The sequence below is a fragment of the Artemia franciscana genome, chromosome 3, assembly GCF_032884065.1.
Source record: "Artemia franciscana chromosome 3, ASM3288406v1, whole genome shotgun sequence".
NCBI classification, from domain to species: Eukaryota; Metazoa; Arthropoda; class Branchiopoda; order Anostraca; family Artemiidae; genus Artemia; species Artemia franciscana.
In genome coordinates, this window is record NC_088865.1 from 12,326,338 (window position 1) to 12,341,511 (window position 15,174).

At 34.2% G+C, this 15,174-nt stretch overlaps 1 protein-coding gene across 1 annotated transcript in view; it reads left to right on the forward strand.

Annotated features, from left to right (window-relative positions):
- The window catches only part of LOC136025463 (uncharacterized), a 190,634-nt gene continuing 175,460 nt past the window's right edge, over positions 1–15,174 (forward strand). Inside the window, exons 1-2 of the mRNA XM_065701494.1 lie at positions 1–53; positions 12,940–13,226. Of these exons, the coding sequence (XP_065557566.1) occupies positions 12,944–13,226 (283 nt within the window). The 5' untranslated portion in view covers positions 1–53; positions 12,940–12,943. The remainder of the gene's footprint in view (positions 54–12,939; positions 13,227–15,174) is intronic.

Consider the following 15,174-nt stretch of genomic DNA (forward strand, 5'->3'; position numbering starts at 1 on the left):
GAAATCGCAACACTGTACCGCACAGATTTCAGATAGCCTATTTATTTACTACTGTAAATACTATAATTTGCTTAGGTCTAATTAATGTTAAGAGTTTACTATTAGTAAATGTATCTTTACTTCTTACACACATAAGTATAGGCCTATGATATAAAACTGCTAACAACTCATTAAAGCCCTGTGCTGCCTGATGCTAACACTGCTAGGCATGCTCTTCCTCCAAACCAGTCTATTCAACAATTTTCCTCTTTACACCCTCCCAACATTAAAGCAATGAAATTCTTATTTGCCTATATAATATTGAGCATGTTTCAATTGATCAGGTCATCATGTGTCCTTACATTGTTGTGCAAATTTTAAATAAAACTTGCATCAACCATTTTTATTGAATTCCCTGGGTGGCCTGTATTTTTTTTGGTAAAATTCTAGTTGATTGACTCCTTGCTATCTCAGAAAGGGGTTAGGTTAGGAAAACGAAACTTTCAGGGATGTGTCTACAGGCTAAAGTATATCCCACCTCCAATATTTCTCCCTCTATATAGCCCTGAAATTTGCCTACATGACAGGTCTATACCTAATGAAATTTTGAAAAAATGACATTTTACCTTAATTTTCAGTTACCAGTTGCTTTTTCTCTGCCTTTAGTTCTGAAAATGCAATACCTGTTATTTGAGTAGAATTCTGGGTAAAATTCTAGTTAATTGACTTCTTGCTATCTCGGAAAGGGTTTAGGTTCAGAAAATGAAACTTTCAGGGATGGGTCTACAGGCTAAAGTATGTCCTGGGAAGGTATTTTGAAGTACCTAACTCCACTCCTTCTCCCTGTAGAGGGCCCTGACCTTGGATGACCTTTAAAAATATGTGTGTTATAAAAGTGAAACCTTGCAAAATAGATCTTCTGCTTAATTGAAGTACAACAAAATTGTTTTCAGCTTCATAACTTTGCTCAATCCTATTTTATAAGGTTTTAAAGATATGCAAATACATCTCCTAGATTTAAAAAAATAGTGATATGGCTCAAAATTTAAATGTCATTTTGTCAAAATTTCAATAGGTATAGCTCATGTAGGCAAATTTCAGGGCTATCTTGAGGGAGAAAGGATTGGAGGTGGGTACTTTAAAATACCTTCCCAGGATATACTTTAGCCTGTAGACACATCCCTGAAAGTTTTGTTTTCCTAACCTAAACCCTTTCCAAGATGGCAAGCAGCCAATTAACTAGAATTTTACTGAATTCTGAACCATATCAATGTTTTTTTTTCAAAAATTAGGAAATATATTTGTATATCTTTAAAACCTTATAAATTCAGATTGAGCAAAGTTGTGAGGCTGAAAACAATTTTGTTGTTCTTCATTCAAGCAGAAGATCTATTTTGCAAGGTTTCACTTTTATAACACACATATTTTTGAAAGTCATCAAAGATCAGGGCCCTCTAGAGAGAGAAGGAGTAGAGGTAGGTACTTCAAAATACCTTCTCAGGACATACTTTAGCATGTAGACCCATCCCTAAAAAGTTTCATTCTCCTAACCTAACCTGTTTCTGAGATAGCAAGAAGTCAATCAACTAGAATTTTACCTCCATTCAATATTTTAAAGATTCCTTAACTGACATTGGGACATTAGGAAATGTCCCATTTTCCATTTTTAAATTCCCTTTTATGTTTTTTGTATATATGGAAAAATAAAATCAGCATAAATGAAGTAGGCCTACATTTACACTCTCTTGTAAATGTATTTCATCCCTCTTGATGACCTTAGACTGTATATAGACCTAATAATGTATTTTTCTATTGCAGCAATATAGTCATATATTATAGATCCTACATAAAACCAGCTATCTTCTAGTCTACAATTGGAAAATATATAGCTATCCATATTATAGACTTATCAATAAAGTGAACATATCACATGATGCCTTTTTTATGTTCTTTTCAAACATAATAATTGCTTCTATTGCAGATTCAAATTTAAGCACTTTTTGATCTAAATTAACCTTATTATAAATAATTTGGCACTGAGAAAATGTAGCATTGTTTTGTCAAAAACTTCAGAGAAAACAGTACTGAGTAAATGTAGTAAAATTTTGTCAGAGAATAACTGATAACTCATAATTTAATTGAAAATTTGTAATTTTTAAGAGCTCAAAAGTGCTTAAATATGAATTTTGCAATAGAAGCAATTATTTTATTCATAAAGAGCATAAAGAAAGGCATTGAGTGGTATGTTCACTTTATTGGTTTTCCCTCTGAACAGATGTCTTGTTTTTTATTATCATTTTTTTCAGGAATGATTGTATTTATCTAGTTGTCACTTTGAAAAAGATTAAATTTTTACAGTTATGAAGTATAAAGGCATCAATTACATTTGTTTTTGGTATTCAAAATTATATTTAAAATATTGAATACAATTTATTATTTGATTTTCTTAATTTTAGTTTTAATTTTTACTTTTAAGAAACTACTTTGATAATATGTTACTTTTTATAAACAATTGAGTCTAAAAGTATTAAATATTTTGGTGCTAGATAACCAGGATCAAAATTGTCAATATAAAAAAGAAAATTCCATCCAATGCTTCAGTATTGCTCAACAGAACTGAATACTGGAAATTTACATTTTAGTTTTTGTAAGTGGGCTATTTTTTGTGTATTTTTTATAATTAATTACTTTTTTTATTTTTATGTACTTTTACTTTAATTGACATACTTTTTCCATTGCCTTTAGAAAAATGTGTATCTCTAAGTTTCATTAAATAAAAAAAAACAAGTTTTTTAACTGAAAGTCAGGATCAATATTAAAAATTAAAACAAACAGAAATTGGTATATATATATATATATATATATATATATATATATATATATATATATATATATATATATATATATATATATATATATGAAAGGGGTTGTCCCCCTCCTCAACACGTCACTTTACATGCTCTACTGTTTTTCAGCACTTCAAAATTTATTTATTGTTCTAATTAAACTAAACTTACATTTCAGAAGTTGTTTTTAAGAATTGGGACAAAATTCAAAGTTTTGAATAAAGAGTAAGTTGTTAAGGAGGGGTAAGCCCCCCTCATATACATAATAATTTCTGTTCTTTTCAAGTTTTAGTGTTGTTCCTTACTTTCAGTTGAAAAAATTGTTTTTCTAAAATTTAATTTCTGATTTTTTTTTTAATTATACCAGGATACCTGGCTCCATCTCCACAGAAAAATTCCCCTCCCCAAAGAAATATTGCCTGGGCAATTCAATCCTGGTGAAGATCTACCCTGCACAATTACCCTTAACATCTCCATGCCTAAAATTGAATTTGAAAGAAAAATTGAAGTAAAAAGAAAGTAATATATATAAAAAAAATTGTATAAGAATTCTGGCAAATTCCCCCTGTGTACAACTTCCCCTGAAAAGCTCATTCCCTGGAAACTTCCCTCTCCATAGAAAATCTACCCTGTGCAAAATCCTCCAGGCTGAAAATTTATCTTCCCTTCCCCACCTGAAAAATGTATGCATACTCCCCAATAACAAATAATATAAATAAAATAAATAATCATTATTCTTTCCCTTCATCACAATGCAATAACATGGGTATCGTCAAACAAACAAAAAGAGAAAAACGCAAAAGACGCAACATAAAGAACACACATGATGAGCTATCACTTCGATTTGAGGATATTGTCATTGTAGTGCTTCACGTAGTATGGAACGAAGGAGTTTAAAAATCTTGTCGTTGAGTGTGTAGGCGGGCATTCTAGCAGTTCTTTTCCCTCTTTAAAAGTTGCCAGCCTTGTCTTGTGTGCATGGGTCACTGAAGTAAACTGAGGCAGGATATCTTGGTGCGTTGGGGACTTCAGGATGTCAGCTCCAAACTTCATCAGTGTTTCGTACGTCCTTTCATAAACAATAGGTAAAATTTTCTTTCATAAATAAATAAAACAATAGGCAAATTTTATAGCTTAAAAACCTTTCCCCAGGGGCCTTAGGGGTTCATTTTGTTTCTAAAGACATAGTTATTGGGCTTTTCAACTATGCTGAAGAAAAAAACTATTTTAAAATTTTGATTTGATAATTTTTTGAGAAAAAGTGGCATGGGAGGGGGCCTAGTTACCCTCCAATTTTTTGGTAACTTGAAAAGGGCACTAGTAATATCATTTCCATCAGAATAGACCCTCTATTGATGTTTTAGTCCCACTGGGTCAATACAATATTAACAAATATTTAAAAAAAATCCAGGAATCCCTAAGTTTAATATATGCCAGAGGTATTTATGTTGTTCCGAAGATGCAGGAAGTACATCTTGCAGGAACAGGACATGTATAAGACCTTGAAATGTCTTACTGTGTTGTTTAAATAGTTTATATATGGTATTAATTAATGTGAAGAAACTTACTAGTACTACCAGCAAGGATATATTATATTTTCCTGTTTCTACAGAAACAAAAATGAACTATTTTGAGCGAATAGATAACTAATTCTATGACACTTGAATTTTCCGCCCAAAAGTTAAAGAATTTTTCTTCAATTATGTAAACAAAGTTGCTTTAAAACCATTTTTAATGCGTTTTTTTTTTAAATATTTTAACATTTTTAATTTGTATTATATTTAATATGTTTGCATTTTTGAACCTTCTGTGAAATGTTCGTGTTTTGTTGTAAATATTTAGCTTTAAATTTGTTTAATTCAGTATTAAAATTGCCTACAATATGTCAGAATTCTTCAAAAATATGATTTCATGTGACCCCCATGACTTGGCATGGGAAAATATAGTGTAGGAATAGCATTTAAATATATGAACTGGTTTCAATTGACCCCCCCCCCTTATGGGGTGATTTGATACCACATGTTTGTTCTACCATAAAAACTGGCATTGAAAAAGGCATAAGTAGTGTCAAGTCACCCCTACTCTATGGAAATTAATTTCTTTTTTAATATTTTTTTCTAAATATAATAATCAAACACTTGCAGTGCATGCCCTCCCCCATTGATGGTCCTATATAAAGCCCCAAATATATCTAAAAACTAAATGAAAATACTGAAACATCAATTTCTTAACTTGTAATGTGTAGGATGTTCTTATCTATCATATTATCATATTACTTTTTGTTGTTGTACACTTTTTAATACCATGCCAAATAATGTTTCCATAAATTATTCACTCAGTGAAACAGAATTTTTTTTCTGTTTACCCTGAAAATTTTCAGGGTTCCGACGGACAATTTTTCGGGGGGGGGGGGGGGAAACACCAAAATTTCGGTGATGGTTGGGTGGTAGGGAATATATTTCGGAAAATTTTTTCATAGGGTTAAGTTTATTTTTAAATACTTTCAGGAAAAAACTCAAATAAAAAGCAAAATTAAATTGTATGCAAAATGCAACAAAATACAGTAAGTTTTAAACGACAAGGATTCCTGGCAAAGAGATCAATTTATTTCATCAATGAAATATTTAATTATTATGCGTTTAATCTTAAAAGAAAATCAAAAGAAAACTCAAACAAAAATCACAGAAAGACTTATTGCTTCTGTTGATTATAATAGATGTAGACTTGTCTTTATGCAATTTTGTACACCTTAGGATAGTTTAGAGAAGGAGTAGAAATGCTCAAAAACCATCCTGCCTGCATTGGTGACAGCCATGTAAAACGTACTATTTTCGAAACATGACAATTCTCCCCCCCTGAACTTAAATCCCTTGTATATTCAGACATTAAAAAAAAATAAAATAGCAAAGGAAAAAAAAATAGATAATTAACCCTCTTTCTTTTTATTGTCCTACTCAACTAAGTAAAATGAAAGGGTAAAAAAAATCGCCATAATAAAATCTTATTAAATAGTTTGCAATAAAAAAAATATGGAAGTAAAAATTAACTTGGACCAATATTTACCAAAACTAAAAATGGAATTCTCATGACAATTGCTACACCAACAGTATTGGCTTTTTATGCTGATTCTATATATATAAAATTCTTTCAGTTTATTGTTACCCATGCATAACCAAAAATCTGAGAAAAATTGCCTGATTTTTGAAAAAGGGGGAAACACCCCCAAAAAAGCAAGCAATCTTATAATCATATCAGACAATCCTAGCATAGAGGTTTCAAGCTCCAATGTTCAAAATGTGGAATTTTGCTTTTTATGGCACTTGGTATCTACCAAGTGACATATAGTGATTGCAAAGTCTGTTGGTTGGTCTGTCTGTCTGTCCTGGTTTTCCTACTTTAGGCACTTCCAGGTAAGCTAGAACGATGAAATTTAGCAGGCGAGAGTGGGGGGACGGTTAAATTGGAAAAATTACAAAAAATAAGGTATTTTTAACTTACGAACGAGTGATCAGATCTTCATGAAATTTGATGTTTGGGAAGATATCGTGTCTCAGAGGCCTTATTTTAAATCCCAACCGGATCCAGTTACGTTGGGGGGGGGGGCTAAAATTTTGGAAAACGCTTAGAGTGGAGGGCTTGGGATGAAACTTTGTGGGAAAATAAGCACAAATCTTAGATACGTGATTTACATAGCCGGAACGGATCCACTTTCTTTAGAGAGTTGGGGCGGGGAGGGTTAATTCTGAAAAGTTAGAAAAAATGAGGTATTTTTAACTTGCGAAGGAGTGATCGGATCTTAATGAAATTTGATGTTTGGAAGGATATCGTGTCTCATAGCTCTTATTTTCAATATCAACTGGATCCGGTGACATTGGGGGGAGTTGGTGGGGGAAACCTAAAATCTTGGAAAACACTTAGAGTGGAGGGATCGGGATGAAACTTGGTGGGAAAAATAAGCACAAGTCCTAGATATGTGACTGACATAACCGAAACGGATCCGCTCTCTTTGGAGGAGTTGGGGGGGGGGTAATTCGGAAAAATAAGAAAAAATGAGATATTTATAACTTACAAATGGGTGATTAGATCTTCATGAAATTTGATATTTAGAAGGATCTTGTGCTCTACAGCTCTTATTTTAAATCCCGACCAGATCCAGTGACATGGGGGGTAGGTGGAGGGGAAACTGGAAATCTTGGAAAACATGAAAATTGAGGTAACTTTATCTTACAAATGGGTGATCAGATCTTAATGAAACTTGATATATAGAAAGATCTTTTGTCTCAGGTGCTCCCTTTCAATTTTAATTGAATCCACGGACATATGGGGTTGGAGGGGGAAACAGAAATTTTGGAAACCGGAAATCTTGGAAAACGCTTTGAGTGGAGAGATTGGGATGAAACTTGGTGGGATGAATAGACACTGATACGTGATTGACATAACCGAACTGAATCTACTTTCTTTGGGGGAGCTGGGGGTCGTTAATTTGGAAAAGTTAGAAAAATTGAGGTATTTTTATGGCACTTGGTATTAACCAAGTGACATACAGCAATCGCAAATTCTGTCAGTCTGACGGTCTGTCTGTCGGTCCCGGTTTCGCTACTTTAGGCACTTTCAGGTAAGCTAGGACGATCAAATTTGGCAAGCGTATCAGGGACCTGACCAGAATAAATTAAAAATAGTCGTTTTCCCGATTTGACCATCTGGGGGGGGGGGGAGGTGGGGGGCCGGAAAAATTGGAAAAAATAGAAAAAAATGAAGTATTTTTAACTTATGAGCGGGTGATGGGAGCTTAATGAAATTTGATGTTTGGAATGATATTGTGTCTCAGAGTTCTTATTTTAAATCCCGACCGGATCTGATGACATTGGGGGAGTTGGAGGGGGAAACCTAAAATCTTGGAAAACACTTAGAGTGGAGGGATCGGGATGAAACTTGATGGGAAAAATTAGCACAAGTCCCAGATACAGGATTAACATAATCAAAATGGATCCGCTCTCTTTGGGGTAGTTGGGGGGGGGGGGGGGTAATTCTGAAAAATTAGAAAAAAATGAGGTATTTTTAACTTACGAACGGGTGATCGGATCTCAATTAAATTTGATGTTTAGAAGGATATCGTGTCTTAGAGCTCTTATTTTAAATCTCGACCAGATCTGGTGACATTGGGGGGATTTGGGAGGGGGAAACCTAAAACTTGGAAAACACTTAGAGTGGAGGGATCGGGATAAAACTTGGTGGGAAAATAAACACAAGTCCTAGATACATGATTGACATAAACGGAATGGATCCACTCTCTTTGAGGTAGTTGGGGGGGGGGGGGGTTCTGAAAAATTAGAAAAAAATGAGGTATTTTTAACTTACGAACGGGTGATCGGATCTCAATGAAATTTAATATTTAGAAGAATATCGTGTCTCAGAGCTCTTTTTTGAATCCCAACCGGATCTGGTGACATTGGGGGGGGGGGGAGGGGAGGGGGAAACCTAAAACTTGGAAAACACTTAGAGTGGAGGGATCGGAATGAAACTTGGTGGGAAAAATAAGCACAAGTCCTAGATACATGATTGACATAACCGGAACGTATCCGCTCTCTTCAGAGTAGTTGGGGGAGGGGTTAATTCTGAAAAATTAGAAAAAATGAGGTATTTTTAACTTACGAACGGGTGATCGGATCTCAATGAAATTTGATATTTATAAGGATATCGTGTCTCAAAGCTCTTATTTTAAATCCTGACCGGATCTGGTGACATTGGGGGAAGTTTGGGGTGGGGGAACCTAAAATCATGGAAAACGCTTAGATTGGAGGGACCGGGATAAAACTTGGTGGGAAAAATAAGCAGAAGTCTTACATACGTGATTTACATAATTGGAACGGATCTGCTCTATTGGGGGGGGGGTAATTCTTAAAAATAAGAAAAAATTACGTATTTCTAACTTACGAAGGAGTGATCGGATCTTCATGATACTTCATATTTAGAACGACCTCGTAACTCAGATCTCTTATTTTAAATCTCAATCGGATCAAGTGTAATTGGGGGGGGGGCAGCTGGGGGGGACCAGAAATCTTAGAAAATACTTAAAGCGGTGAGATCAGGATGAAACTGGATGGGAAGAATAGAAACCTGTCTAAGATACGTGACTGACATAATCGGACTGGATCTGCTCTCTTTGGTGGAATTGGGAGGGGGAGGTAATTTTGAAAATTGTGGTATTTGTAACTTACGAAAGGGTGACCAGATCTTAATGAAATTTGATATTTAGAAGGATCTTGTGCTTTAAAGTTCTAATTTTAAATTCCGACCAGATCCTGTGACATTGGGGGGAGTTGGAGGGGGAAACTGGAATTCTTGGAAAACGTGAAAATTCGGGTATTTTTATCTTACGGATAGATGATCGGATCTTAATGAAATTTGATTTTTAGAAGGGATTCATGTCTCAGAGCTCTTATTTCAAATCCTGACCAGATATTTTGACATTGGGAGGAGTTGGAGGGGGAAATCTTGGAAAAACACTTGGAGTGGAGGAATCGGGATGTAGCTTGGTGGATAGAATAATCAAATGTCCTTGATACGTGATTGACAGAATCATACTGGATTCGCTCTCTTTGGAGGAGTTGGGGGGAGGGGTTCAGTGATTTGGCGATTTTGGTGCTTCTGGACGTTCTAGGACGATGAAAATTAGTAGGCGTGTCAGGGAGCTGCACAATTTGACTTGATAAAGTCGTTTTCCCAGATTCGACCATCTAAGGGGGCTAAAGGGAGAGGAAAAATTAGAAAACAATTAGGTATTTATAACTTACGAGTGGGTGATCGGATCTTAATGAATTTTCATATTTAGAAGGACATCGTGACTCAGAACTCTTATTTTAAATCCTGACCGTCATTAAGCCTCTTATTCCTTTTTAAATCAATCTATTGATTCATAGAATTTTGTTAGAGCTCATACCATATGATCTCTTGGCTCTTAGCTCTTCTTGCCTCGTCACAAGTGCCATATGAGCTCTTAGCTCTTGTTAACTTAGGAACGGGTGACCAGATCTTAATGAAATTTGATATTTAGAAGGAACTCATGTCTCAGAGCTCTTATTTCCATTCCTGACTAGATCTGTTCACATTGGGGGGAGTTGGAGGGGGAAATTGGAAATCTTAGAAAGCGCCTAGAGTGGAGAGATCAGGAATAAACCTGGCGGGTAGAATCAGTAAAAGTCGTACATAAGTGATTGACGTAACCGGACTCATACCATATGAGCTCTTGGCTCTTCCGACCTCGTCACAAGTGCCATATGAGCTCTTAGCTCTTTTTTTTTCAGCAGAAACATTGTTGATACATGTTTATTTGTTTTTTTTATTTTCCCTGGGGTGATTACATCTAACTGAACGTCCAAGATAATTGGGAAGGAACTCATTCAGATGTAAATTTAAAGCTCTTTTTTAAGTGATCTTACAGATTGTGTCACAGGAAAGTCTGGTTTTCTGCCATTTTAGGGCACCAAACTACAACTTTATCCCAAAGAGAACAAATTGTGTGCAAAATGAAACAAAATACAGTAAATTTTAAATGACCAGGATTCCTGGCAATTGTTCCTGTAATTGTTAATGAAAAAACTTACCATCAGCAACATCAATTGAGGACCATTTCCCTAGATTTTGGAAAATACCTTTTTGGGGCATTTTCATTGAAAAATTCTTCTTTGTATTTTCTTTGAATAGTTGAAGAAACTATAAAATTGACCCCCACCCGAATTTTTTGAATTAATGGTAAGGAATCCCTATGGAGCTATGCAGTTTTGGTAGTAGTGGGTGCCAAATTGAAAAAAAAAATCTAGATAAAAAATCAGCGGCAAATAAGCTAAAAGCATATATGGTGACATGTGAATCGAGCTCAAATCAAAACATACATTCAAATGCTTCTTCCGTTATTGAACTATTTAATGTTAATTCTAAATTTAAAATTCTGAGAAGCTAACAGATTCAACCAAGTTGATTTGCTTTATTTTTAATGAAATTAGGCTACTTTTGGTGATCTATAATTGTATATCAGCTATAATAAGGGGAGGGGTGAGTCATTGCTTAGGTGGGGGCAGGGTAGATTCCTAAAATGAATGTTTCAATGGACAAACTGCTTACTCTTCATGAGGCTTCAGAAAAATGTTCAAACTGGTAGGGCGGGAGTAGGAATGAATTGAATTGTTTCTCTATACAGCTAAAATTTTATATTCCCATATTTACCAGCACAGAGGTGGAAAAGGCAAGACAGGTCATCATCAACCCCACCCTTCTTTGGGATGGCAGTTACTGCTGGTAACTTAGTTTTCAGCAATTTAAAATGGTGTTATTTTCTTTTTCGATTTGTATGGAATATTTTAATGTATTTAAAGAAGTGTATGTAATGTATTTATTAAAAAGAAAATCCTACTGTAGAGGTTGTGATGGCTTTAGTTATGTAGAAGATCATAAGCCTTAGAGATTTTCCATCCATACAAACAATAATACTTCTTTTCATCCCACCAAAATTCTTTATTAGTAATATTAACAAGGAGTTCTTACCAAAATCACTAATCACCACCAATTTTTTTAAGTATATTCCAATTTTATCCGAAATTGATGTTAAAAATTTAAACATAGGACGGTTCTACTCAACATACAATTACTGATTTACACATTTTAAATGCGATTAATCAGGGATTTAAGGAACTGGTACCTCAAAATATATCTTGGTTAGGCCTGGGTATGATAATGCAATCATACCTAGTTATACAATAAATTACGCAAGTTACAGTCCTTTACTTCAGACCATTTTCAATGTTTGGGGCCACTGATAGCCTTTCAAGACACTGCCAGTCAGCTATTTGTGCACAGTTTAAAGTGATTTTAAGTCACTCCCTACAACACAAAAAAGTGGTTGGATTTACTTCAGGTAGTTACCAGCTCATCAGATTAAGGGATAGACATGATATTTTCATGTTCCCTTATTAATATATAAAAATATATTTTGGCCTGTAATAGTCTTGATTTTACATGCTATTTAATCCAACATGCAAATTTCAGTGCTCAAAACAAAATTTCCAGGTTATTTTTTTTTTTTTTTGCTTCCTTTTATTGTCAAAACTTCAGTTGAATAATCTTCTGTAGTAGCCCAAAACCTAACCTTTAATTTAAGCTATAGTGGGACTTTAGAAGATATAGATAGGCAGCTATTTTAGTAACTGATCTTGGATATATTTTTGGTTAAATATATCTTTTAGTAAGGGTAGAGAATAGGTACCTATTCTTAAATATGATGTAGATAGTTATATACAGTTATGATTTTCTGTTTGTTAGGACTGGGCGAGTTAGGATCAACTGACTGTACAACCTTCTTTTTTTAAATTTACCCTTAAACAAAACTTAGTCATACATCCTAGCCCATTAAATGCAACTGTTCTACTTCACAACACTTGTCTAAGATTGAATTTATCCATGCTAGAGCCAGTCCTATGATTTAGGTTGAGCAAAAAAACTTTCCTCAAAAAAAGTTTTTTTTTAAAGAAATATAAAGAGCTACATTAAACCAGAGGTGACCATAAATAAATGCAAATAATTTGTCAGTGATTGACTACTATAAATCACTTTCAATAAATAGATTAAACCAGGAACAGGTGGAACCCAAGTCAAAATTACCTTTCTCATTTTGTTGTAAATTCTGCTTCTTTACCTTAAAATTACCTTAAATCGCATGCCCAGAAAGATAAGGTGGTGTTGAGCCTCCTGTAGAACATCTTGCTGGTGGCGTGATATGCCTGTGGTTTGGCATCCCAGAGTAGCCTGCACTCTGCGTTGGCCCAGTCACAATCAAGTCCTTTCTTGGACGCATGTATGGTTTGGGAGTGAATGATATCTTTGGAGAGGCTGTTTCAGTGAGGGACAACACATACTGAGAAGAAGTGCTGATGCTCACATCAATGGCATTAAACCAGTTTTGGGTCGGTCGTTGTTACTTATTGTGCAATATATGTAGTTAAATACTCACAGATTAACTTGTTGGTGGGTTTATCAATGTGTTTTATATTTTACTAATTACTAAAGCTGGTTTTATGTTCTAAGCTTTCAGGTTTTGTTTAAAGCTCTGTATTTGTTGTAGGATTATGCCATCATTATGTATTGTTCCTTGGTGCAAAGCAAAAAGAGTGAAAGGAATCAAGTTCTACAAATTCCCTAGGCAGGCAGGACACAGAGATCAATGGTTACTAGCTTTAGAGCTTGATCCAAAAGACGTGTTAAATTACAAAGACCCTCGCGTGTGCCCAAAACACTTCCCAGCATCTGCATTCTCTGACACAGGGAGAAGACAACTGCCTACGAGTTCCACACCTGTTGGAAATTTTACCAATGGACGTAATACTCAAACTAGAACACAAAATCTCCTAGGTGCCAATTTTATTATCTTTTTTTAGTTTATATTTTTTCACATTTTTTTTAGACATAATCTGACCTTTTCTCTTATTAATGCTCTGTATCCTGCTGCATATCCAGAGATGCTCCTAGGCTGGTGGCACCTGGGGAATATAAATTAAAAAAAAATTCTTCTAATAGAAGAAAAGAGTAAAATTCAAACTTAAAACAAACAAGAATGTGCCTGTGACTTTGCAGTAATTATAAAATGTATCTGTAAAACTGGTTCAAATAAAGTTATTTGTGATATCTGCCTATAGTTGTAGAATTCTATAAAACTAGCACTTCTGTTCAGAGAGCACAAAACCAAAATAACAGAATGGGAATAGGACCAGGAAAGGCTTCAAGTAGCCTGCAGAAAGTAAAAGACTTATTTATAAGGCTTTCAACAGTCTTTTATTATATATAGTTTTTGGTTCTCGAAAAAAACTTAAGCAAGCTCGGTTTTGTTTTAAACTGGTTTTTCAGAAGTGTGTAGCATAAACTGTAAATCAATAATTCTTATTCATTTCATTTCAACTTTGCTTTTCACTTCCATCAGATTTTTTTTTTTTTTTTTTTTTTTTTTTTTTTTTTTTTTTTTTTTTTTTTTTTTTTTTTTTTTTTTTTTTTTAAATATTGGGAATCAACAAATTTGTGAGGTAATATACCAGTCTCTTGAGTCAATTTTGAATTTGGCTATTATAAAAGCAAGATTTTCCAAATCACCAGAACCTGTAGAATATTTACACCATGGTCTTTGAATCCTTTGTTTAAGAGCGCTGTTATAGGACTTCTGTTCTTGCCGTGTTTCTTTTTAGTGATTTTTTGAACAAGGACTAGTGATATTTCGATTTTATTGGGGATTCTTTTTAGGATCCCAAGAATACCACAAACATGAATTAAAAAAACAAAAAAACATATAAACTCTTGATTCATGATAAAGTTATTGACAATATTCGAGTTTTTAGGAGGCATTCTGAAAGAAAGAATGTACATATTGCCACAATAAGTACAATGTACAATTGTTTTCATTCACCTGAGCCATTCATTTAATGCTTACATTGTCTATTTTTTACTATGGTCCATGCTAGCTCATTTAGTTTACCAGCACAACAAAATTAAACGATCGTGTCAGAGCAATATTTATCCACACCAAAAGTCAATAGGCTTCATATACGTTTGGTGGTGGTACTCCCTTGCAATATCTGTAGCTAGTCAGTAAAATCACGACCCCAAGGACCGTAGTTTTGCTTGTTTACTATTTAAATCGACTAATACAAAATATAAGAACTAATATGATTGTAAGATGAAAATAACGACACCACAACCACTGAAACTTGAAACTGCCAAAATCTTATTCATGGTCGATTTCACTCCTGCAATTTCTAGATTATTGAAAAAGAGGAATTTGATAAATAGAAATAATCAACTTATTTCTGACATAATATCTACCAAGGTCTACATAAAACTTGGTAATTATAGCAGTTTGATTATTGCTTTTAACTGTAAAACAGCAAAGTAACTTTACAAAATACGAATCTTATGTTTTGTTAAAACCATCCAACACTTTCCTAAACATTGTTCTAATCTTCTTACTGTAAACGAATTCAAGAAATTTTTTTCCACATTATAAGGTGTAAAAACATGGGTATAATGCGAATTATTGATTAAATAAAACTACTTCGTAAAAATGCCGAAAAGCTAGTAAAATTTACTATCCCCTTCCCAAATATTTTGACTAGTGACGCTCTGCCTGAAGCTGGCACTTCATCAACATATTGCCTACTGTGGTGATACCTTTTGAACCCTTTTTTGCTCCACAGTCGGGTGACAGTGCTCTTTGCCACAGTGGCATTACCATCAATTACATGCCTGAACCTCCTATTTCTTAAACTGAATTGCCTTAAATTTTATCTTGTTTGAGATAGAGATTCAAAGCTAA